Genomic DNA, 24,140 nt, shown 5'->3' with positions numbered 1-24,140 from the left:
GATGGCTCGGGGGTTTTAAAATTTGACTCGTTGTGCTAGGTTTAATGACAATGTCAATGTGTCTATTTTTATTTGTGTCTATTTTTATTATCATATAATTGGATAAAAAGTAATTTTAAATTTTTTTTATTAAAACTAGTGGAGTATGATCTGGATCGCGAGTTTGATGTGTTAAGCAGTAAAGTCTAGGTTGATCAATATATTATTGTTTTAGTATTAAAAAAAACTCATCTTGAATTTTTTTTAAGATAAACCACACTTTTTAACAATCATCTTGATTGCTTTTTAACCCATCAAGTCGATTGAATCATGTCAAAACATCTCTAACATGATTTAATTTTAAATTCATAATAGATAAGGAATTGGATCAAGAAGTTTTGAATTTGTCCTACAAATCAAGTTTAATAACAATATTAAATAAATTTTTATAACCTACTATTTTTACATTTGAAATTTTTTTATTTGATTTTTTTATTCAATTTGTTACTCATAACAATAAACTAATTAACTAGTAGCATATATAGACTTTGATTAAAAACAAATCACATATCATTTAAATTATATCGATGACATTTGATTCACAAATAATCACTTTCTTGAAAAAGTGATTCTTGAAAAATTGACTCTCAAGACTTTTGGAATTTTTGTATTTACTTAATAATGTAAGATCCTTAGCATTTTTATGTTTAATGTTTCCTTGAGAATTTTAAAACTATTTGGATTAAATTATAATCCTATAATTTATTGTTGTTATAAGATAAATATTCTTGTTAAATTTTTATTGCTTGCACTAATAAAAGTTAAAGCAACGTGTACTATTAAGGGTCTTTAAAAATATTATCATGGAAATTAATATAGTATGCTTTAATATTCACAGGACATACATCTTCCTCATTAGGCAGAGAAAAACTATCGCTAATAAATACAAAATGAGGTAGAAATAGGGTGAGATCGCATACCCTATTTTGATCTCATTCTAATTCATCGGGAAGAACATGCAAGCTATTAAGATCAGAATGCCCATATCTTGAAGCTGCAAAACCATATGAGGCCGCAACTGTGACTAGGACACCAAAGACCAAGGAGAAGAGCTGAAAGTCTGCAAGCAGCTCGCCTCGAACCAGACTGTCCGATGATCGACACACAATCTGATCGCCCTTAAGCTGACATCCGTTGGGCATCATGGGACCGTAGAGAGTGAAGGCAGTCTGATAAAACCAGAGGCCTTGGAGAGTTATAGCAATGCCACTGGATAAATCAACAGGAAAGCTGGTTCGGAGAAGTGCCCCCGCCACAACGGATAAAACACAGAGGCCTATCAGAAGGACAAGGAGGAGATGGTAGTGCCCTTCAAGCCCTTTATGGGTTGTTGAGTGAAAGTAAAACAGGAGATACTCTGCAGAAAATGCCGCTGCAGCAACCAAGCAGAGGGCTCCTTCTGGCAAGGGTAGAAATCTGAGCACACAGTTAAACCAAAAAGAAAGTCCTTCAGAAAAAGTCAACTCACCATTTTTTTTTCCTCTTTGAGGACTAAATAATAGAAATGAAATCTCAGGCGAGAATGCCAGTGTGCGTTCAGAAATAATTTGTCTCACGCATGATTGTTATTGGTCTTCCATTTACCTAAATTAACAGGGTAGAAAACATTAAACACATGTTTTGGCAATTATTGCATTATCTGTAACTGCAACCTACCAAGGAAAGGAATTTCTGTGTTCAAGATCCCATGAACAAAACCATGAAAGTTGTAATAAACATCATTGGAAATTCACAAAGATTTGGAGTAAAGTTCGTCTGAGTTTATTATCTGCATCTTATGATCCCTATATAATTCAAAAGCATCTCTATTATCCACTTTTCATCTCTCCACAGATATGTAATTGAACTATTGCTATCCAGTAACCACGTCTAGCTGCTTTGTTGGTTGCCTCGTGCAATTGAGTCCCTATCTAGACCCTTTTCTCCTTCCAGCTGGATGTGCTGTTTTAAAGCTCAGGCTGTCCAAACTTCAGAATAAATTCAACATGTATGATCATGACTGCTACAGAGCACTAAGGTCTAAGGCATGCAGAACGAGGACGACAAAGTTAACTGTAAAGACCAATCCGATTTTGCCATTTGTAACACCATTTTCTTATGTATAGAAAATAAAAACAGAAGTCGTCCTATGCTATTTTGCATCAGATTCAATTGAAAGAAGCTAATACCAAATATGAAAATTTTAATTCCTTCTTTACCTCGTTTGCTCAGGTATCAAACAGATATACTCAGTGTCATAAAGTAAAAAATAATCTACAAACACTAATACTATGAAAAGACCAACCTTGTTTTCTCTGATAGCAAACTGACAACCCCGAAGATAAAGAACATGAGAAGCATTCCACCGTGCTCAAAATCATTCATATGATGAGGATTCAAGACTCCGTTGATAAAGAATTTTAGGTGCGTAGAGTACAAAACCTCAATACACATATCAATAAGGGCACCACCCGCTACAAGATAAAGCTCCAAGTACTCAAGCTTCCCATCAAAACCAGGCACAGGGTTCCAAACCCGAACGCGAAATGACTTTGGATTCGATACATATCTAACCAAAGAGCTCCATATATGCCATACACCAACCAATAGAAACAATGTTCCTGGTAAAGCATGCCCGATGAAAGAACCCATCTTTTGGGTCTATTAGTGCTACTCTCTCTCTCTCTCTCCACTCTCCTTATTCAAGGACAACACTGAAATCCTTTTCAACTTGTTTGTTTTCTTGATTCAACAATGGGTTCTGTTTTAAAACTGGGTAAAAACAAAACAAAGAAACGAGTTTAGACTTTTGGTGCTAATATTTTTTTTAGTATTTTTGGCAAGCAGACTTTTCAAGTTTGTTTTTTGAATGTATCTTCATCTTAGAAGACCTTTTCGAAGCAAAGGAAGCTTCTGTATAACAGATGAATAGTAATGGGTTTCGTGGCTGCTCTGTTTTTGTTGACGAGACAATCAAGAAAATAAAATAATAAAAAAGTGCAGTTTTTTTTCAAAATAAACAAAGAGAAATTGAAAAGGCAGTTCATTGCAAATCTGTAAGATTCAGTCGATGCGAATCTTTAACAAATTATTGCTAAATCTATCAATAACCTTATGCTTCATCTCCTGGAAGAAATTTTCTCAGGAAACAATCAGACTTGGGCAAAATAAAGTCAAAATTTGATGGTATCTGAAAAAAGAAATCCTACCGTTCAGTCAATTACCGAGAAAAAAGCTTGAAAACAACCCTTTTTTAAGCCATTGATATTAAAAAAGAAAAAAATCACGAATTCATTCATAAGCAAAAAAAGCGAAGAGAAGAGAAGCAAAACATTCTTTCTTTTGGAAAGAAGTCTATCAAAAACACAGATCTAGTATATCCCCTGAACACAGGAAAAACAAAAAAAACAAAAACAACAACAGACAGAAAGAGAGAGAGTGTGAAAGCAACAACTACTGCTAACCGAAATGGTTACCATGCAGGTATATGAAAAGTGCGGTAATAATTACGGTATGATACAAACAAAAAGATATCAACGTACTTACATGATGCTATGACTGATTTGAAGAACAAAAGGCTTCGGGTGGAGAGCATAATTAGGATCCAAAAAAGTCACTGCTTGCTTGAGCCCCCTACTCCATAATTAGATATTGTTGTTGTTTAGAGAGAGAGAGACCTTTTAGAAACTGAAAGATGATGATGGTGGAGATGGTGGCGGGATCTGAAAAGGAGATTGGGAAAGGCAACAGAAAAAGAAGATGGGAATAATGAATGGATCCTTATAAGATGTATAGAAGCCAAAAAGCATAGCATAACTATATATATATATCGAATAATATGGTTGTCATTATCTATATTATTTTAAATTTATCCATGGTGTATAATGCCTCTGGCCGTCCTCCCGTCCTCGGCGGCTCGACGCTATTGCTAGTGCTAGTCTGGTGGTCTGCATGGAAGACATGTCCTCCTCACTCCCCGGTCTATATCGCACGGTGCTTGGCATGGAGTACATTTAAACGACAGCCAAAAAAAAAACATGTTACTTTTAAAATGAGGTAATAGATGTACCTTTATTAGCAAGCACATGTAATGGTCTCATTGAAATGTGATTGGCAACGATTTAGGTGGATGTTTGTATTTGTGTTTTAAATAGTGTTTCTGAGATAAATTAATTTTTTACTTGAAATTAATTAATTTCATTATATTTTTAAATTATTTTGATATGTTGATATAAAAAAATAAAAAAATATCATTTTAATGTATTCTTAAGCAAAAATCATTTTGAAAACACAACCACTACTACACTCTCAGGTACCTTCTAAAACATGTAGAGAGATCATTATGCATGTATATACAAACGAAAAAAAATTATCCATCGCTACAGTAAAAAAAATACTTTTTAGAGTAATTAGGTATTTTTCAAAGACTCATCGGTCATTAAAGGATTAACAAATGATAAATGTGTCTTCTCACTATTTTAAAATAGCAAAATGATTGATTTACCCCTCTGTTAAAAAAATTATTGATCAAGGGTATTTTTATCTTTTAATTATTTAGAATATAGTTAGAAGACAGTTTTTCCCTTCAAATAAAAAAAAAACATTTGTCCATAGGCATTTTCATCCTTTCACTTTAATAATAATTTATTTTGGTTCAAAAAAATGCTATATGTCAATGCATGTGACGTCTCTCAGTGATCAAACATGCCCTTCCATCGTGTTGTTGGAAGCAATATCATGTCATTTTTCTCATGGTGCAGCATGTGATAGAGGTAGATAAACAATTGATTTTTTATGATCCTTTTTTTCTCTCTCTCCTCCCCCCAAAAGTTCATGTTTGTTCTCTTTATTTTTTTGTATTTTAATTTAAGTCCTTATTCTTTTGTGCTAGTTTTTTTATAAAAGTTTTGTTAGTTTTCAATTTAGTCATTCAATTAAAAATTATTATGTATTATTTTTTTAAATTTGGTCTCTATTCTTTTTATTTCTATTTTTTAATTGGTATTTTTATTAAATTTTTATTGGTCTTCAATTCCATCATTTAATTAAAATTTATGATATTTTTTTTCCAGTTTGATCCTCGTTATTTTTTTTCTTGTTTGATAAATTTATTCTTCTCTTAAATTCAATTCTCCAATCAAATTTTTTATATTGCACTTTAATTTATTTTTCATTTCAATTTTCACCCTCGTTCTTTTAATTAATTTTTTTTATTTTAAATCTTCTTGAGTGATTGATTTTTTTCCTTGATTTCACCATTTAGCATTTGATTTGTTAGAGACCGAACTCTATGACATGGTGCTTTTGGTCTAATAACCTGGTCATTGATTTGAATTGTTAATGTGGGTCGACTTCTTTTTTGGCTCATTTTTTTATTTCATTGTTTGATATTATTATCACTACTAATAAAAAAAGACTGGCTTTGTGGTTTTCTTCAATTTATTTTCTATCGAGTTGTCGTAATTTTATTATCTAGACCATGAGTTGTATAAGTTAATCCAGGTTAACTCACTCCTTTTTACTCGAGTTATATGTCTATAACACTAACTCAAGTTGACTCGATTTGTTTTTTATCATTTTTTTAATTCAAATTTGTATTTCTAAATTTTTTTTCTTCTCAAGTTATTGTGATCCTTTTTTATATAAAAGTTTTATTTGTTTATTATCGTTATCTATTTTTTATTGTTTAGTTAAAATATAACCAACTTATTAAACTCGGTCAAATTTATAATCCAAGTAGTTTTTTTCTTATTTATTTTAAATGCACTTGCAACACTTAGACCATCACTGTATTTTTCTTATTTATTTTATTTTATTTTTGGTTTTTATTTTAATTGATACATTTTTTTAATAATTTTTTTAATCTATGTTTCAATTAGTATCTCTCCTTTATGATTTCTTATTTTTCTTATTTAGCCTTTGTTAATATTTTTTTAAAAAAATATTTTTGTATTTATTTAATTTTTGAGGATATTATTTTAATTCATTTATAAATATTTTTTTATGTTTTATATAGATTAAATTTTTTTAAAAAAATAAAAAATATTTTTTAAAAAATAATATTTCTAATATGCACAGTCTTATATAATATATTTTTTTTATTTCATTCAAATTTAGTAAACAACTGGGTAAAGCTGCAAGGTATTTACAGTTTCACTTTTAATTATTGTTAATGTTTTTTTATTTACATAAATAGTTATTGATTTATTTAATTAAATATTTATATTTATATTTTTTATTTATATTTAGAGTTTTTATGTAAAAAAACATATTAAATAACCTTTTATGTTTTTTTTTTTTAATATATATGATTCGTGATGTAACGCGGATCAAATAGCTATTGTGATTTCATAAGAGTTTATATATATATATAGTGATAGCAAAGTTTGACACGTTGGTGAGAAAATATAAATCAGTGGCAGGCATATCTTTTTCACAAAGTAAATTTTATTGCTATGGCTCTTGCATAATTGGGAGAACGGAGGACAATATACCCATATATCAAGAAATTGGATTTAAATGCATTTGAGGTTGCGGACCAGTGATAAAGGGGATTTATTCTTCTTTTATGCATCAAGGTTCAAGTTTTAGTGTGCATATCTGTCATTTTTATGTTGCTTTACATATTTACTGGGTTTGCAGAATGTTCAGTAAACCTGATAATTAGTTGTGGTGCGTGTAAACTGACCCGGATAATTCGAGATAAAAAAAAAATATTTGGATATTAAAAAATCAAGAAAAATCTATATAAAAAAATAATCAGGAAAGCGGTGCATTCTCCCTATAGCAATTAGCAAACGAATGAGAAAAGCCATTGTCGCACCTTTCATCACACTAAACTAACGAGGGGGCGTTTGATAGAGTTCTTATTTCTTGTTTTTAAAATATTTTTAATTAAAAAAATATTAAATAATTTTTTTTTATTTTGATGTGTTGATGTGTGTGTATATATATCCAAGTAAAAAAATATTTTAAAAAACATAATATATCATAATTAAAAACACACATTAAATACCAAAACATCATTTTTTTAGATACTTGATAAAAAAAATCATCACATGTGATGTTAAAGTTTTTTAACGGAACAAAACACCGTCAAAAAGAGAAAGTTGACATGAAAAGAAAACATTAAATTATTAAAAGATTCACGGTCATATAAATTTTAGGTAATTTTAAAATTTTTGATATATATATATATATATATATATATATATATATATATATATATATATATATATATATATATTAAAAAAATGAAAAGGGTGATGAATTTACTATGCTAAACACATTAAAAAAATCTATTTGCACATGCAAACAAAAAAACAAAAAAACTTTGACAGTCAAACAATTGTTTTGAACTTATCCTTTTTACTTGCATAGTAAAAATATCTTCTTGCTCTTGGGAGGGGATGATGGAATTTCTGTCATTGCCCTATTAGTTCTCCCGTTGTTATTTGGTAAAATAAGAGATAGTTTTGTCTTTTAATATATTAAAGGTTTTTTTTTTTTTTTATTTACGTGGGGTGTCCGGGCTAGCTTGCGCGCACCACGACTATTCCCCACGGCCCACTGGACATCCTGCAAGCCCAGAGGCAGGTTAGGCACCGCGGGGGTGACAGGCGTGCACATAGAGGGTCGAACCCGGGACAGGGGCGGAACAAGTCACACGGTTAACCACAGCAGCTAGGCCCTCGGTTTTTTTTTTTTTTTATGATATGTGTTGTGCACGCGTTAACATGTCAATTGCTATGTTGTTTTCCGACAATACATGCAGCTAATCTTGATAACCAGAAACGCTGTTCTAAGATGTCTTTAAAATCATTTCAGTATCTCCTTTGTATAACGGTGACGCATGTACAAAATAACCCTTTGATTTGGCTTCGATCATCATTTTTCTTCTTCTTTCTTTTCTCTTGCTCCCTTGATTTTTATGCTCTACCTTGGAATATTTCAAAACAACCCTCAACTTCTCTTTTTTTTTTATTTAATCCCTAATCTTTTTGTTGATATTTTTTTTTATCTTAAATAGTTTATAAAAATCAAAATTTATTTTTATTTCATCCTCATTTGATTTTTTTTTCATCTGTCATATTTGATCTTATTCTTTTAATTGTTATTTATGTCATCTGAGATATTTTTTTAGTTTATCCTTATTCTTTTTATTATTATTTTAAAAAAAAATTATCATTTTTTATTTACTTTATTAGAGATTAAACTTTGTTATCTGCTTTCCATGTCCCTTTTTTATCCTTTGTTTTTTTTTGCTAGACTATCTGATGTCTTTTTATTTTTTATTATTTGTTAATTTTATTTTTTTAGAATAAATTTTATTTTTTAATTAAATAGAATTGATTGATTTAATATAAACAGAAACTCATTTCATTGTGTTTTGTTCAGTGTGATTTTTCAGGGCATTGCTTTAGCGACCTATGTGATTTTTTTTGTTATTGTCGTGCATCCTTTTGCAATAAAGTTGGAATCATCTCAACAAACTCTTTCTATTGTGAGCGATGTCTATGATAGAGTGGTGAAAGGTCTCAAGCGATCTTTTTTTTTCTTCTTACAAGAATGATATCGATTTAAATCAGATTATTAAATCAATCAATTTTATTGGATATATTCAAATTAATGAACCGGGTACTGAATTTTTTTATTTCTTTAAAAATATTATCATTTCTTAAATAATTTTTTTAAAAATTAAAAAAATTGGAGGTGGTGCACGTTCCAGTCTAGTATTTTTAGAACCACGTTCCCTTAAATTTTAATTTTTTGTTTTTTTCTAGAAATTATTATTTTTTATTTTTTTAGATTGTTTTGATGTGTTAATATTAAAAATAATTTTTAAAAATAAAAAAAATATTATTTTAAATAAAACATATTTTAAACCATAACTATTAGTACAATCTCAAATAAACTCCCTATCAAATGCATAGAAGAATCAACAAGGTAATACTTCGGCGGCCAAGAAATGCAGCTGTCCAGTGGGTACCCAACGCGCATCAATATGGGCTTGATGTGCCCCTTTCTGCTATGTTCTATGGACTTGTCAACTTTGGATCAGGTTCTGACTAGTCCCTAATCGTGGACCCTACATTCAAGGCGTTGCAATTCCCTACCTACTGGTCTAGCCCATTTCTACTGAACCCAGCAATAAAGAGCGGGGAGGCCTCAAGGGGCGCACCAGCGATTTTTATAAAGAAAGATTTTGTCCTTTCTCGTGAGAAGACAACTTTGTCTCTTCTCGGGAAACGCGTCAACAATCATATTCTCGTCCCGCTGGTCGACTTCACGCATCGATGGAAAGCGCCATCGAATAAAAGTCCAATTTCAAAAAAGGAGATTGGCTCGCGTCCCCTTGCTATTCTCGTTGGCAATCTAGACTTTGAATTCAAGAAAATAAATTAAATAATCGAGAAAAAAATACGAAAACAACTTGCCTCGGCCTGTTCACACTGCAGTGTTGCGTCCCGTTTTGACTTTTGTGCTGGTCTTATAGCCGCTCGTTACACGGGGAATAAACTTTTAAATTAATTTTTAACATAAGCGAATAAAATGTTTATACCATTTACTTGTGTTTGGCTATCCTGGATTTTTTTTATGTTTTCTTTAAATATTATTTATATTAAATAAAATATATTAGTATAAATTAAATAATAAAGTGGAAAACTAAAAGTAAAAGCAAATACAGATGTTTCACACCATTTGCATATTTTATTTTACACATTTTCATCCTTTTTATATTAGAGGTTATTTTTCATCCAAGGATTTTTGCTTTTATAAGTGTGCCATTAAAATACAACTTGTTTATGTAAAATATAAGAAGAAATCAAATTGTATATAAATTATAATATTCTCTTTCAAAAATTATTAAATTAAACAATATTTAAAAATATAAATCAACATTTTAAAAAAATAATACTGCACATTTTAAAAATTAAGAAAAAAAATTATTAATAGAACAAGAAAGATCAATGGAAAAAAAAGAAGAGAAAGAGACCAGGTCCACAAGCCCAACCAATATTAAAAGCTTAGGTGTACCAGACATATTGCAAACATTTTAGTTGCACAATTAAGAAGTAATATAGATTTAAGGATAAAGAATTTATCATTAACAATAACAAAAAAACTCATTATTTTAAAGTGTTTCAATAAGTAAATATTTTTTTAATTTTAATTTAAACATGATTAATTTTATTATTAATTTATTATGAATGCCTAAATAAATTATTGATGCCTCGAAGCTATACTATGATTGTTGAAAAACAAAAAATCTAGCCATAACAAAGCAATGACAGGGTAAAATGGGAAGGGAATTTATATTTTCTACTCACTATCTCCTCATATTTTTAGTATACAATAAAAATAAAATTTTATGATGTTTAAAGAGTAAGTATGGATATATAAAAATATTTTTATCTAGGTTGATCTATTTTATCTTTCTTGTTTCTACCTTCTTTTTATATCTAATTTTTTATTGTACATAAGTATGAGTTTTTATTCCTAATCACCATAATTTTTTTACAACAAGGTAATCTAGTAATCATTTTCTTAAAATTGACCCATAAAATAAGAAGTCATTGAAAAACTCACAATGTCACCATTTTCTATTAGATTTCCTTTCTAGCATAGTATGGAAAATAAATTAGCAAAGTAGAATAGGTAGAAAAAGTTTGACGAAATAACATAGTTTAGTAAATGTTATGATTGTGGATAAAATATTTTAAAAAATTGCAATGGAGGATTACAATATTTAAAAGGAATGATCAAAATGGATTGACAAAAATTTCAAGAAGGAGAAAAGACAGAGAAAAGAAAAAGAAAAAAATAAATGAGATCTTGGAAGCACACCAAAATTTCAATGATGACACTCCTAGTATCGCTAGAAAAATTTTAATATGATGAATCCAATGACGTTAAAAAAACCCACCAATAATGATTGGAGTAAGCCACAAGTTTCGTCTAAATACAGTGGATGACTTGTTCGCCTTCGAACATCATGTATGACCCACTCTAGTAATCGTTGATGACCTTTTTTAATGTTGTTGGATTCATTATCGAGATCTTTTTTATAATACCATAATTATCATCATCAGAGCTTTAATACATCTTTGAGGTCTCATTTTTTCCCCCTTTTCTCTATTTCTTATTTTCTCATTGGAATTTGTGCTAATTCATTTTAACAATTTTTTTTAAAATTTCATTACTCCCAAACGTGATATTTATCAAATCGTGTTATTTTACCAAAACTTTTTCTACATGTGTTACTTTGCTATTTTTTTTTCAAATAGTGCTAATTTAAAAATAATTCTTGTTTTCCAAAAAAATCTAAAAACCATGATGACGCTAGCTAAGATAACGTTACAAAACTGACCATTAATCACAATCTCCCACGCGTGAACTCTTGTTCTCTTAACTCACGTGAGACCTCTCAAATCCATCAATAAAAATCAAGTTTTTTCCTATATTAGCCCAATGAAAAAAACATATTTTCCAAACTAGCACAATTAGGAACATATTTTCCAAGGTAGGACAACTCAAGTAGTCGCGCAAGTCATACTTGTATGATTAATCGATACGTGCATATAGTGCATGCATGACTATTCAAATTAAAATTACATAACTCGTTTTCCTTTTATTTTTTATCCTCCTCTTCCTTCTCCTCCCTAATGTCGCCTTGCCTCTCACTCTTTCAATCTTTTTATCCATCATGAAAACTCTGCCTCTCTCTTTATTATTGGTTTTTTTTTTATCTTATGCAAACCCTAACAAAATTTAATTGAATTAATGAATCTAAGATCCTTCTAATTCATGTTTAAAATTGATAATTGAGTATTCCAATATGAAAATTAAGTATTGCAAAAAAATATTTATACCATTTGAAATAAACCCCTAAGATAACTTAATGTGCCCACTTAACTCAACTTAAAACTAGGCCTAAAATAACCAAAACTAACTAAATAAAATGAAAATAATAAAATAAATATTCTAAAATTTTATTCTGTAGTGTCGCCACTACTCCTTGAAGAATACACTAGAAAACTTTTTTATCCTAAAATCTTATTTTGCCGCCACCTTTAGTGTCCAAGGTAGAATATGATTTTCATTCCAATCAAATATCCTTAATAGACTATACTTTATTTACTCAGATAATACATGATTTTCTTGTTGGATTATGAAACACAAAATACTTGACAAAATAAATTCAATGATGCCAAATTACTCCCTTGGCCGAAACCCAAGGTCCTCGAGCCCATATTGAATATGAATCAAATTTATTAAGACTTGTTCTTCTTGGGTTGTTAATCTTTTGTAGCCCACCTTGACCCACGTGTTTTATAGAAGCCCTAGTGACTAGGCCTGCTATAACTACTAATAGATCCTTTCGTGTGGGTTGGATCAGATCACTATCTCTCCACTCACAACAACAACTAGCAATGCCATCACTAATGTGGGATTATTATGTTATTATGATGATACCATCATTGATACTGATAATAATATCATTTACAATGAAGACTGTAATGAGTTCTTTAGTTTGATATTAGACAATTCATTCATCGAACTAAAAAAATTAATATGTGGAGGCATTAAGTGGAGTTTGTATGAAATTGAAGTTGACATTACCTAGATGATACAAAATGGGGTCCGTCCAAATCGTTATGTTTGTGTGCCCATTGCTAGTGATGTGAGTTTTAATGCAAAGATTGGGTTGCCTATTGCAAATGAGTTACAAGTTTTAGAGTTTTGCTTGAGTAGGAAACCTAAACGAGAAAACTTTTTGAGTTTAGAGTTCACTCAGATTCGAAGTTACATTCAAAGAATTACACAAGCATCGCATACAACTAATTCATATAAGATATATATGAACCTAACATTGACTCAAGAAATTATGCATATTGAAGCTCAGTTGAGTGTGATAACCGTTTCATACTGTTATGATGAATCTAAATTAAGTGATAAGAAAGATGATCGTCATGCTAATAATATGATAGAGAAAGATAAGCTAGGCGAGCCAATAAACCAAACCACGAGGCTTCTTATTTTTAAGTTTGAGAATGCTAGCGAGTATGCTCATGTGATATTCATTAATTGAGCTTTGAGTAGTAAAAAATCAGGGTTAACTATCAAGTTAGATATTGCTGGATAAACCTTTTAAATCAAGTCTAATTTAATTACTATAGTTAAACAGTAATATATATAAAAATCATCATGATACAAGATTCAACATGCTATGGATATTATAAGAATTAGAATTCATTTGAAATATTAAAATTGAAAAATCCTCGTGCATGTCAATCCAATGGCCAATCAAATAACTTGATTTAAGAGCGCATATAAGTTACGCATGACCACCTGCACGACTGCATGAGAAATAATTTTCCAACCATTTTATTTTGTAAAATATTTTTTACGACTGTGGTAACGCGAGAAAAAAACTCAGTCAAAATCTCTCCCAAATCCCGCTGTTACTTGATCTCTTCCTTCAGAATCAACCTGCAAAAACGCCGGCGTTTTCCACCTTCGTCCCTGATCCCGGCAAATGTCACGACCTCCTTAAAATTCCTCTCGCTCTCGTTCTAGAATATAATTATATATATTTTTTCTTTTTCAGTCTCTATCTCTCTTAAAATATAAATACCTGACTCCGCCCCTATTGATTTTTTTCTTCCTTTTAAGATTCAACTCACACCTTTAAAACTGCAAAGCAATCCTTCTTTTTGCCCTTTCCTCTCTGTACACTTTCTTTTTTCCCTATTCTTCTTTTGGTGTGTTCGTTCGCTTAAAGTCAAAATATTCGTGTTTGGAATCATCGAAAACGTGGAAATTTGAAAATGAGAATTCAAATCCTTGATTCCGTTGTACACGGTTTTCAATTCTAGAGATGAGAGATCAAGTCAGTCAGTTTTTATTTTTCTTTTCATTTTTTTCGTAACGGTGTTTACGATATCGCAGAACAGGAAGCGAAGATTTTTCAGAATCCGAGCTTCCAATTCCGCGAGATTGAATTTTGAATTTTTTTGTTGTTCTTAGAGAGCTGGATTGGTATCAGGGTGTAAATAAGGTGGTTTGGAGAGGGTAAAAAATGTCGAAAGTGATATACGAAGGGTGGATGGTGAGGTATGGAAGGAGGAAGATCGGGAGATCGTTTATTCATAGGAGGTATTTCGTTTTGGAGCCCAGGCTTCTTGCTTATTACAAGAAAAAACCACAGGATAATCGGGTAATTACTTCTTCTTCTTCTTCTTCTTTATTATCTGAAATTTTTAATGTTTTTGAAAAAAAAGGAACTGACGTGAGTAATAATAAAAGTGGTGTGAATGTTAAATTTTTTTAGGTGCCAATCAAAACCTTGTTGATTGATGGGAATTGTCGGGTAGAAGATCGAGGCCTGAAGGTTCACCATGGACATGTAAGTTGGGCTTTCTCTATGTTGCTTGGGACTCGGTGATGATGCGTTGTCAGTGAATCGGATAATTCGGATTAGGAGTCATTAGCTAATAGGTTATAGGCTAACCCTATCTTTATTCCTGTTAATATGTCTGTGCTCGTTGTGAAACTGAAAGTTAAGCAAACATTGTGATTCATGGATTGTAAGGAAACTGCATTTTCGGAAGTTGGCGATTGTTTAAATTAATAGTTTTCTGCTGCTCTCTGTCTGTCTGGTGACTTTTTTTCTGCTATCAAACTGGTTGCTTTTTGTTGATAGCTTACTCAATGTAATGTTATTTTTCTGATGAGGGATTGCTACAATGTAATCTTGTGGAATTTCGAGTTGATTATAATGTTTTCCTTTTCTTTTTCCTGCAGACTCTTTATGTTTTATCTGTATATAACAAGAAAGACAAGTATAATCGGATCACAGTAAGCAGTTTTTGCTCTTAGTCTTAGTTTCTAAATTTGTGAATTAAGATGCTATCCTTTTTTCTTCCCAGTAGTCCAGTTATTTTTTGTGTTGCTGTTTTATAAATCAAATTATAAGAAGTTACTATCTGCTCTATAGCATTACCTTTTCATTTGCCTTTGTACTAAAGTTTTACCTTTGGACTCCTGGGTGGTGCTTGCTCTTTACTCTGCCACTGATAGATTAGTTTAAATTTTGGTTTAAGATTTTGGCAGCTTTCTATTGAGAGCTAATTCTCTTGGTAAATTGATGATCACCTAAGATCATCGGAGCTTGGAAACTGGAAAAAAAATCATGAGACCACCCTGCCTTTTCAATCCTGAATATTGACCCTCATTTATTCTAGTTATTATAACAGCGCCTCTTCTTGTTATCTGCCATAAAAATATGCAGAAATGACATATTTCCATGATTACAACATGATTAACCTTCATTAGTTGTTCATTTGTTGTGGCATCATAACTTTAAGTGCAAAAATACAACCTTCGTGCGCTGTTTTCTTGTTTCAGATGGCAGCATTTAACATCCAAGAAGTATTTATCTGGAAGGAAAAAATTGAATTTGTAATCGATCAGGTCAGTATGCTTCATTAGCTGTGAATTGTGATCATCGCTATCCAACTCCCATTTCTCATTTGGATTTATTAAAGGCATTGATAATATTTAACCATTGTACATTTTCCTTTTGAAGTTGTCGCTTCTGTGACGACTCCTTAGATTATACATTCTAGTGTAAAGTAATCTGGGCGATCAACGCAATGTTCAGTTGATTCTTTATTTAACATTTTTCAGTTTCATGCATTCATATACCTGTTAGGCAACTGGATCAAATGATTTATATAAGAATGATTGCTTGCTAATATATGTGCAGCATCAGGAGTCCCAAGTTCCCAATGGTAACAAATATGTCTCATTCGAATACAAATCTGGAATGGAAAATGGGAGGACTGCTTCTTCATCGGATTGTGAAAGTCAGTGAGTGCCTGTTCAACATAATTTCTCAGCTTGTGTTATCTGTAATACAGTTTCTCCTGTCATAGAACTTTGTGTTTGCTTGCTATTGTATGACAGTAGATAATGGAAAACCTATTCTGTATTTTTGCTATGTTTAAATATAATTTTTATTTCATCTTGCCTGATATTTTATAGTTTTTATTATACTTTAAGCTAGCATTTTGCACTGCTATACTGATCCCAATTGTTGATGCTAGTTTTATTAATCATTTGAACTGCTGTTGGAGCCAGTTTTACCAATTATTCTAACTGATGCGGAAATCTTGGATAAAAAAATGATTGATTGCAGGCTCAGTGCACAGGAAGATGAAGATGAAAATGAAAATCATCCAAATTTGTTGCGGAGAACAACCATGGGAAACGGTTCTCATGCTTTCCTTTTTTTTATCGGCTCCAAGTTAATTTGATGCAATCTTCGAGCAAGTCTTATTTTTTTATTGGCAGGTCCTCCTGCTTCAGTATTTGACTGGACCCAGGAATTCGACTCGGAATTGACAAACCAGAATCCCAACAACCAAGTATTCTCAAGAAAGCATTGGCGCCTTTTACAGTGCCAAAATGGTGATTTGTTTTTCTTAGCCTTTAGTATTATTTAGCATTTCATTACAGTAATGATATTCAAGGAAGCATAGCAGTTTTGGTTACCGCCAATGTTTGCCTGTATATGACAGGACTCCGCATTTTTGAAGAGCTGGTTGAAGTTGACTACCTTGTAAGGAACTATTTCGTCTTTTGCATTTAGTGAATGACATCATTTTGCTATGTGGTAGGCTGTTTTATAGTTTGACACCACTTCTTGTTTTCATGATGCAGCCAAGGAGCTGCAGTCGAGCGATGAAGGCTGTAGGTGTTGTTGAGGCTAGCTGCGAAGAAATATTTGAACTTATAATGAGCATGGATGCTACACGTTTTGAGTTGGTGTTTTCCTCTTTCATCCAAATTTAATAGCATGGCTCTAGAAGCATTGTTTATAGAACAAAAATTGTACTCTCTATCCACACACACTCCTGTGCTTTTGGGTGCATGAGCATTTCAGGCTTGGATCAAGAAGCTGTTTGGTTTCGAGATGTTTTTTGAACTTTAATTATGTTAAACTATCTGAGACCTAAGCGTGCATGCAGAAGTTGATGCTCGAACAACTTTGAAAACCTTTAATCAAGACATGCGATATCAAAAATATTTTTTACATTAAACTTTTGAGTGTCTTATGTACTTTTCTGAATGGCTGAGAACGTATTATCAGCAATTCTTTCTCCATTGTATTCCCCCCATTTTTTTTTTCTGTGCACAATATGTATTACCCATTATTGATAGAACATAATTTTATCCTTTTATGATCTGAGCCTTGTTTTGGTGTGGAGGGTGGTTGGGAGTGGGCTAGTAGTTAAATCTCACTGTGACTAGGTCTATGATGCTCACTAGTGTTGTTGGTCATTTGAGATCACACACATGATTACCGTGGCTTGTTTTAACTGAATTGTATAGCAGACTTCTCTAATGCTCTGAGTTTGAATTCTAATTTTCATTATAACAAAAGTCCGCAGTATGATTTATTTAAAATCAAGACATGTTAGCATCTTTCTTTGGAGTAAAAGAAGTGTGTGCATGTGTGTCCGCACTAGACTGATAAGACACTGTAATTAGCATGTGTTAATAAATCCTGCTTCTAAACATGTACGTCACTTGCATCTTAAACTCTTAATACATGGTATGTAGACTTATTCATGAAGCACTAGTGCAATTGCTTGAATGGAGTTGTTTTTTGGTTTTCACTTTTGTTCTCATGTTTTGCCCATGTTTTGCCCATGTTGTCTGCTTACTCAATTCATGACATCATTTTTTTCATGCCTTGTGCAGGTGGGATTGCAGTTTCCAGTATGGTAGCGTAGTTGAAGAGGTAGATGGACATACAGCAATACTCCATCATATACTTCAGCTGGACTGGTTTCCAACGTAATATTCTCCCCTAAATAAATCACACTCTTGCATATATTATGATCATATGGAAGTATTTTGCACTGGAGTTTTATTAGTCATGTCTAGGGTGTGAAATATTTAATAGTCTTATCAAACTTGAATGTACTTTATTCTGCTTTTTTTTTGTCCCTCCAGTTTTGCTCTGTAATGAATTGTTTAACAGCCTTACAGGTTTACCCAAGTTTGGTTTATTTTTAGACAAGGAAGCGTGATATAAATACTGGATACATGCTGTTCTTAAAAAAGTTAGGATAATGATACATTGGGAATATGCTGATAAAATATGTATTTATGTAGTACCATCTGCTTTGTGTCAAGTTTAACCATAAACGTGAATAAATGTTGACTTACAGATTATAAGTTCTTAAAACCGAGTAAGAACTTTAAGCTAATTGCAAAGAAGCACATGTGTTAAGTTTGTAATTATGTTAGCCAAGGATGCAAGTTTTCCTTGAATTTTACAAAATATATACTCAAGTCATCTTAAAAAGTGTGGGTATGCAGTATAACAGCATAGCAATATAATCCTGTCTGATTATGTGGGTATGCAGTATAACAGCATAGCAATATAATGATCTCTGATTGTGGCTTAATCGGTTTTTCACAATTTACATGCTCCAAATAAAAGTCATATAATTAAAATATGGAGGGCCTGAAATAGTTTCTCTTGACGTTAACATGCCCAAAGATGAGCAGGATTCCTTTTTATCTATGCATACCAAACACTATTTTTAAAAAGTGTGGGTATGCAGTATAACAGCATAGCAATATAATCATGTCTGACTTGTGGCTTAATCGGTTTTTCACTATTTACTTGCTCAAAATAAAAATCATATAATTTAAATATGGAGGTCCTGAAATAGTTTATCTTCACGTTAGCATGCCCAGAGATGATCAGGATTTCTTTTTATCTATGCATACCAAACAATATTTTTAAGAAAACTACAGTCTGTCCAAATTCAAGGTGGTAGTCCTCTTGCTTGTGGAAATGGGGCACTTCTGTTGTTCTTTATGACTTAGAAATGAATGGGTTGCAGATTTGTGTGGCCGCGTGACCTTTGCTATGTGCGATATTGGCGGCGAAATGATGATGGCAGCTATGGTAAATAGTTTGGCTTGTCCACACTTTATTTGATCTTCTAACTCGTCCCAAGCTTTATAAATTCCTTGTTATTTTGCAGTTGTGCTATTTCGTTCCAGAGAGCACGAGAACTGTGGTCCACGACCAGGCTATGTGCGGGCCCATATCGAGAGTGAGTTTCATACAGTGCCTTAGGTTTATGATTAAAAATCTAAAACCAGAACTTAGATATTTAGTTTTTGGCTATATCCTGTTTTTGCAGGTGGAGGTTTCAATATTTCTCCTTTAAAACCTCGTAATGGGAAACTCAGAACGCAGGTGCAGCATCTTATGCAGATTGATCTGAAAGGATGGGGTGTGGGTTATGTTTCATCATTTCAGCAACATTGTCTTCTTCAGATGTTAAATAGTGTTGCTGGTGAGTTACTTTTTCTACAATTTCTCACTTATATCTTCTGCTGTTGTAAGGATTTGATGTCACTCTTATTTGCTAAAATTTTGAAACACCGTATGTTTCCGCGGGTACATACTTTACGGTTCTTCCTTAGTTTAGAAGCTGATATTGGGTGGCATGGAACAGAAAAGATAAGGGAAAAACAGAATAGTAGAGAGGATATAGGATAGAGAAGAGGGAAGAAAGGGGCAGAGCAGTAGTGTAAGGCAGGGGAAGAGATGGAGAGAGAGAGAGAGAAAATCAACCTTAGGAAAGCAGAAGTTTCAAATCTCTGCGATAACTCAGCCACTGATAAACATGTTAACAGGAGTCCATATGTAGGCACCAAACCCTAATGAAACCCTAAATAAAATAATAAACGTAATAAAGTTTCTAAATACAATTAAAGGTTATAAAAGCCTAAAATAAGTAGATTTTCTTATTAAGATAGAATATAAAATAAAACATAATCTCTAATTTTTGTATGATAATTATATTGCAAAACCTTCATTTATTCTCCATCATTGGGGTTGGAGGAATGGCTTGAAATTCTAATTTTTCTATACCCACATCCTTTCAGCACCCAAGTTGCTGTAGGAGTTTATTCAGCATTTCCTTTTTTTCCCCCTTCAACCACATCGGGATTGGAGGAATGACTTGAAAATCTTTTTTCTCTGTACCCACAGCATATCAGTGTCCAAGCAACTGTAGTTAGTCCATTCAGCTTTTCGTTTTCTTTCGTTGATTATTGTTTCATTTGTTGATTTGATTTTTTGTGGGGTCCACCAATTTTGCATTGGATATTTTGTCATTGATGTTGTTTAAGTAGTGTTGATGGAAAAAGTACAATTTTGAAATTATCAGACAAGAAAGTGAGCAAGAACTTGTAATAGTTTCATTTTTGCTTTTAGTTTGATTTTTTTAGTTTATGTTGGTGAAATATGCAAGCATTTTTTCAGTCTTTTCGTTGCTATCTTTTCTGGTTTATAATCTCTTGTTGCTTTTTCTGGCAGGACTGCGTGAATGGTTTTCCCAGACAGATGAGAGAGGTGCCCCTCCAAGAATCCCAGCGATGGCCAATATGGCTTCAGCCCCTGCTTTGTCAAAGAAAAATGTAATGCTGCAAGAATCTTCTGTTCATCCGACTCCACCTTCTTTCAATCTGATAAATGCTGCTGGCCAAAACTCTGTAAGGAGGGATGGATACCCCGATCAAATAGCTGAAGAAGAACAAGAGGTACGTTTTATGCCTGTTCCCTAAATGTATTTTGCGTTGTCTTGTAAACACGTTTTTGTCTCAATTTTCAGGCTTGCCAAACCAAGCATGAGAATGATGCGAAGAGAACAGGTGGATGACAACTGCAAGCCTGCAATATTACTTTGTTTTTTTCATTTCAACAAGTTCAATCTTTTGGGGCTCTATTTGGATATTTAATGACAAATTTTTTAACAGCTTCAGAAGAAGAACCAGTTGATCAAATCGATTTATCCTGTTTTTCGGGTAATCTACGTCGTGATGACCGTGATAATACCCGTGACTGCTGGCGAATATCTGATGGAAACAACTTCAGAGTCCGTAGCAAGCATTTTTGTTTTGACAAATCAAAGGTTCTTTCATATTCTCGTCATATTTCCCTTAACATATATGCACTGGAGTTATAAAGTCATCATCTTATGAATTTGTTAGGCTCACTTTTGTTAAATTCTATGCGAGTTGCATATGAAGGTTCCTGCAGGAAAACATTTGTTGGATCTTGTTGCTGTTGATTGGTTCAAAGATACAAAAAGAATGGACCACGTTGCTAGGCGTCAAGGATGTGCGGCACAAGTAAGTACCTCTCCAGCTAACCCCTCCCTTGTTCTGTGCTGTTCATCGCAGACTTCCAAATTGACTTTGGTCAAATAGTCTTTTTTTCTTTTTCTCTATGGTTGTCATATCAGGAGCCTTGTGTGCTTTTACCATGCACAGCTCCAATCTGTGCTGCAAAATATTAAAATTTATCCCATTTCAGGGAATTGCAGTGATTTTTCACCATGATAAACATATTATTCCCTGTAAGGTTGGATTATCTACACCTACCTACTACTCCTCGCATCAAGTTTCGCCTACATTTTGCCGGACAATGAACCTTGTTAAATAAAATCTTAACTTGATCAAGCTGTAGTTAGTTTATCATTGGTTCAAAGCTGTTTTCAGTTGTCAATTTATCCGAGGTCCTAAGAGGTCAATCAACATAGGTCAACTATGTTTTTTGTTGACAGTATAATATTTAGCAAGCATATGGTTCTTGATTCTGTTAAGGTTGTAACATGTTTGTGGACTTTAAATTCTTCTGTAGGTTGCTTCAGAGAAAGGGCTTTTCTCTGTGGTTTTTAATCTGCAAGTAAGTTTATTTAATTTGTTGTGAATTTCGATAGTAGCATCTGGAGGCTGGAAAAGAATGACCTTGTTTTTCTTCTGGCAGGTACCCGGCTCAACGCACTACAGTATGGTATTTTATTTTGTGACAAAGGAATTAGTACCTGGATCTCTCTTGCAACGATTTGTTGATGGTGATGATGAATTCCGCAACAGTAGGCTTAAGCTTATTCCATCAGTTCCCAAGGTACTTGTCTTTCTGTTCCTCATTTTTGGAAAGTGCATTTGCCAGGATGGTGGGACCGTCAGAAGCCGTGATTTTTATAGCTAGATGAGTATGTATGATTCACGTTGGTGGGCAGCAATGCTGGCGAGCCCTTAGGAACTACCCTTTGATTGCCTAACATGCTAACAGATTTGTATATCCAGACTTATTTTTTCTCTATGAATTGACATGGAACCATGTTGGAGAAATTTCTGGAACATAGTTGCTACTAAACATTTTAAAGATTTGATTGAGCCAGTATGAAAATGATTGAGTTGCTTTCTGTAATTAAACATGCAGGGCTCATGGATTGTCCGGCAGAGTGTTGGAAGCACCCCGTGCTTATTGGGAAAAGCAGTTGATTGCAACTATATCCGTGGTCCCAAGTACCTAGAAGTAAATACCATCCAAATTTCTTTAGTACCTGATATTACTCTTGAGTTGCTTTGCCAACACCAATTGTATGGTCCAACATGGTTTGTGTTTCTGTAGGTTGATGTTGATATCGGCTCTTCTACTGTTGCTAATGGAGTTTTGGGGCTTGTAATTGGTGTAATTACAACATTGGTGGTTGACATGGCTTTCCTTGTACAGGTATGTGTGCTCTGTTCCATGGAGCCATCTCAAATAATTATATGATCAGGAAAGCTACCAACTGAAGTTCTGGGTAAAAATACTATCATGCTCGTGACCAGGCTACTGGCCTAAAGCGGTGGACTAGGCCATGCACTGACTGCCTAATTAGAGCTGTCAAAGAAATAAGAAATCTAAACTAAACCTGCTCAAGTTAATGGAAATTTGTTTGAGCCCATGAATCATTCAACCTAATTATTAAATTCTGATCTGTTTTGATATCTGCTAGAAATCAGTCTTCTACCTGGTTATTATAATACAGTTCTCAAGTAATCAAGTTGCACCCCCAATTTGGCTATGAAATTTGCTCTGAAGAGTTTCTAGCTGGGGAAAATAAAATGAAAGGAAGTGCTTTGCCCATGTATGTTCGTTTTCTTACATTCCCTTCTGCACAGGCTAATACTACTGAAGAATTGCCGGAGAGGCTGATAGGTGCTGTTCGTGTTTCTCATATAGAGCTCTCATCTGCTATTGTTCCCAAACTGGATCCAGATACGTCATGACTGTCAGAAACCATTGATCTCCACTGATTTTACCCAACCATTTGTTTAGATGCATGCACGAGTCTCACTTGTTGTGTCCTTTACTGGAAGTGTTTTCAAATGGAATTTTGCATGGAAAAAAAAAAAAAGATGGCGGAAGGGAATCTGTTGTCTGCTAACTGTTCCAGCTTTCAATGTCGCGCTTACCATCGGAAGAAGGTGAGACAAAAATTTAATTTGAGTTGACATCATCATGGCACACGTCAGGAAGCATTATTTGCCATGCGGTCGTGTTTTGTCCATGACAATGCGTCATCGAGTTGAGTTGGGTTCTTACCCTTCGGCATTGCACTTTCAGGTGAAGAAGCTGAAAGTTAATGATGGAATCCATATCATTGGATAAAAACCACGGCAGTCCCTCTGTAAGATTCAGCAACTAAAGCCTGAATGAAACAATATGGTCAAATTTCATCTTGTATTTGTGAGATTTAGTCATTTTAATCAAATTGTAAGAGTTCTACCACTTAGAGTTTTTGAAAATAAATAAGGAAAATTATTCATCTAAGAAAAAATTACAATTTTTAAAAATGTCTTAAGAATATTCAATATAACATTGCGATTACAATTGTAAAATTCTTTTTACATATTAATTAATTAGAAAATGCTGAGCTATTAATTTTATTGAAAGATTTTCAGAAATAATTTTTTTAAAATTTTAATGGAAATTTTAGGAGAGAAATAAATTAATTTGAAGTGCAAGACATGAAAATCTCAAAAATTCTTAGCCATCAGAACATCTCTATTTATTTTTTGGAAAATTTTGATTTCTTAAATATTAGATTTTTTTTTATCTAATAAATGATTTCAAATGGTTATATTTTTTAAAATTTAAATCTGTTTCATTAAGCTTATAAAATAAATAAATGATCGGATAATCTGCGAAATTTTTTATTCCTTGAAATTCTGAAACTTTTATT

At 32.6% G+C, this 24,140-nt stretch overlaps 2 protein-coding genes across 5 annotated transcripts; one reads left to right on the top strand and one right to left on the bottom strand.

Moving 5' to 3' along the window:
- Positions 1–827: 827 nt before the first annotated feature.
- Positions 828–3,997, bottom strand: LOC133700572 (uncharacterized). Of its 2 annotated transcripts, none has more exons than XM_062124142.1 (3): positions 3,561–3,997; positions 2,324–2,790; positions 828–1,455 (listed from the first exon to the last, which is right to left on the bottom strand). In XM_062124142.1, exons 2-3 carry the CDS (start codon positions 2,668–2,670, stop codon positions 972–974), a joined length of 831 nt encoding a protein of 276 aa, XP_061980126.1. In that variant the 5' UTR covers positions 2,671–2,790; positions 3,561–3,997; the 3' UTR covers positions 828–971. The 2 variants fall into 2 exon arrangements, with proteins under 2 accessions (XP_061980126.1, XP_061980124.1); XM_062124140.1 differs by having other exon boundaries at positions 3,565–3,996.
- Positions 3,998–13,380: 9,383 nt separating this feature from the next.
- On the top strand, positions 13,381–23,686 carry LOC133702071 (protein ENHANCED DISEASE RESISTANCE 2-like). 3 transcript variants are annotated; one of them, XR_009843651.1, is made up of 23 exons: positions 13,381–14,239; positions 14,354–14,428; positions 14,827–14,880; positions 15,430–15,495; positions 15,791–15,894; positions 16,223–16,296; positions 16,378–16,494; positions 16,605–16,645; positions 16,747–16,847; positions 17,791–17,886; positions 18,948–19,012; positions 19,092–19,163; positions 19,254–19,409; positions 20,438–20,661; positions 20,733–20,772; positions 20,878–21,032; positions 21,151–21,252; positions 21,764–21,808; positions 21,890–22,030; positions 22,349–22,444; positions 22,541–22,642; positions 23,077–23,382; positions 23,522–23,686. XR_009843651.1 is itself a non-coding variant. In XM_062126259.1 (22 exons), the coding sequence occupies exons 1-22, from the start codon at positions 14,102–14,104 to the stop codon at positions 23,182–23,184; spliced, it is 2,166 nt and encodes a 721-aa protein (XP_061982243.1). In that variant the 5' UTR covers positions 13,381–14,101; the 3' UTR covers positions 23,185–23,686. The 3 variants fall into 3 exon arrangements, 2 of the variants coding, with proteins under 2 accessions (XP_061982243.1, XP_061982242.1); XM_062126259.1 differs by having other exon boundaries at positions 20,884–21,032; positions 23,077–23,686; XM_062126258.1 differs by having other exon boundaries at positions 23,077–23,686.
- The last annotated feature ends 454 nt before the right edge of the window (positions 23,687–24,140 follow it).

Source organism: Populus nigra, chromosome 8 (genome assembly GCF_951802175.1).
Source record: "Populus nigra chromosome 8, ddPopNigr1.1, whole genome shotgun sequence".
NCBI classification, from domain to species: domain Eukaryota; kingdom Viridiplantae; phylum Streptophyta; class Magnoliopsida; order Malpighiales; family Salicaceae; genus Populus; species Populus nigra.
The sequence above is the reverse complement of the archived record's forward strand: the minus strand, read 5'-3'. Positions and strand labels throughout refer to the sequence as shown.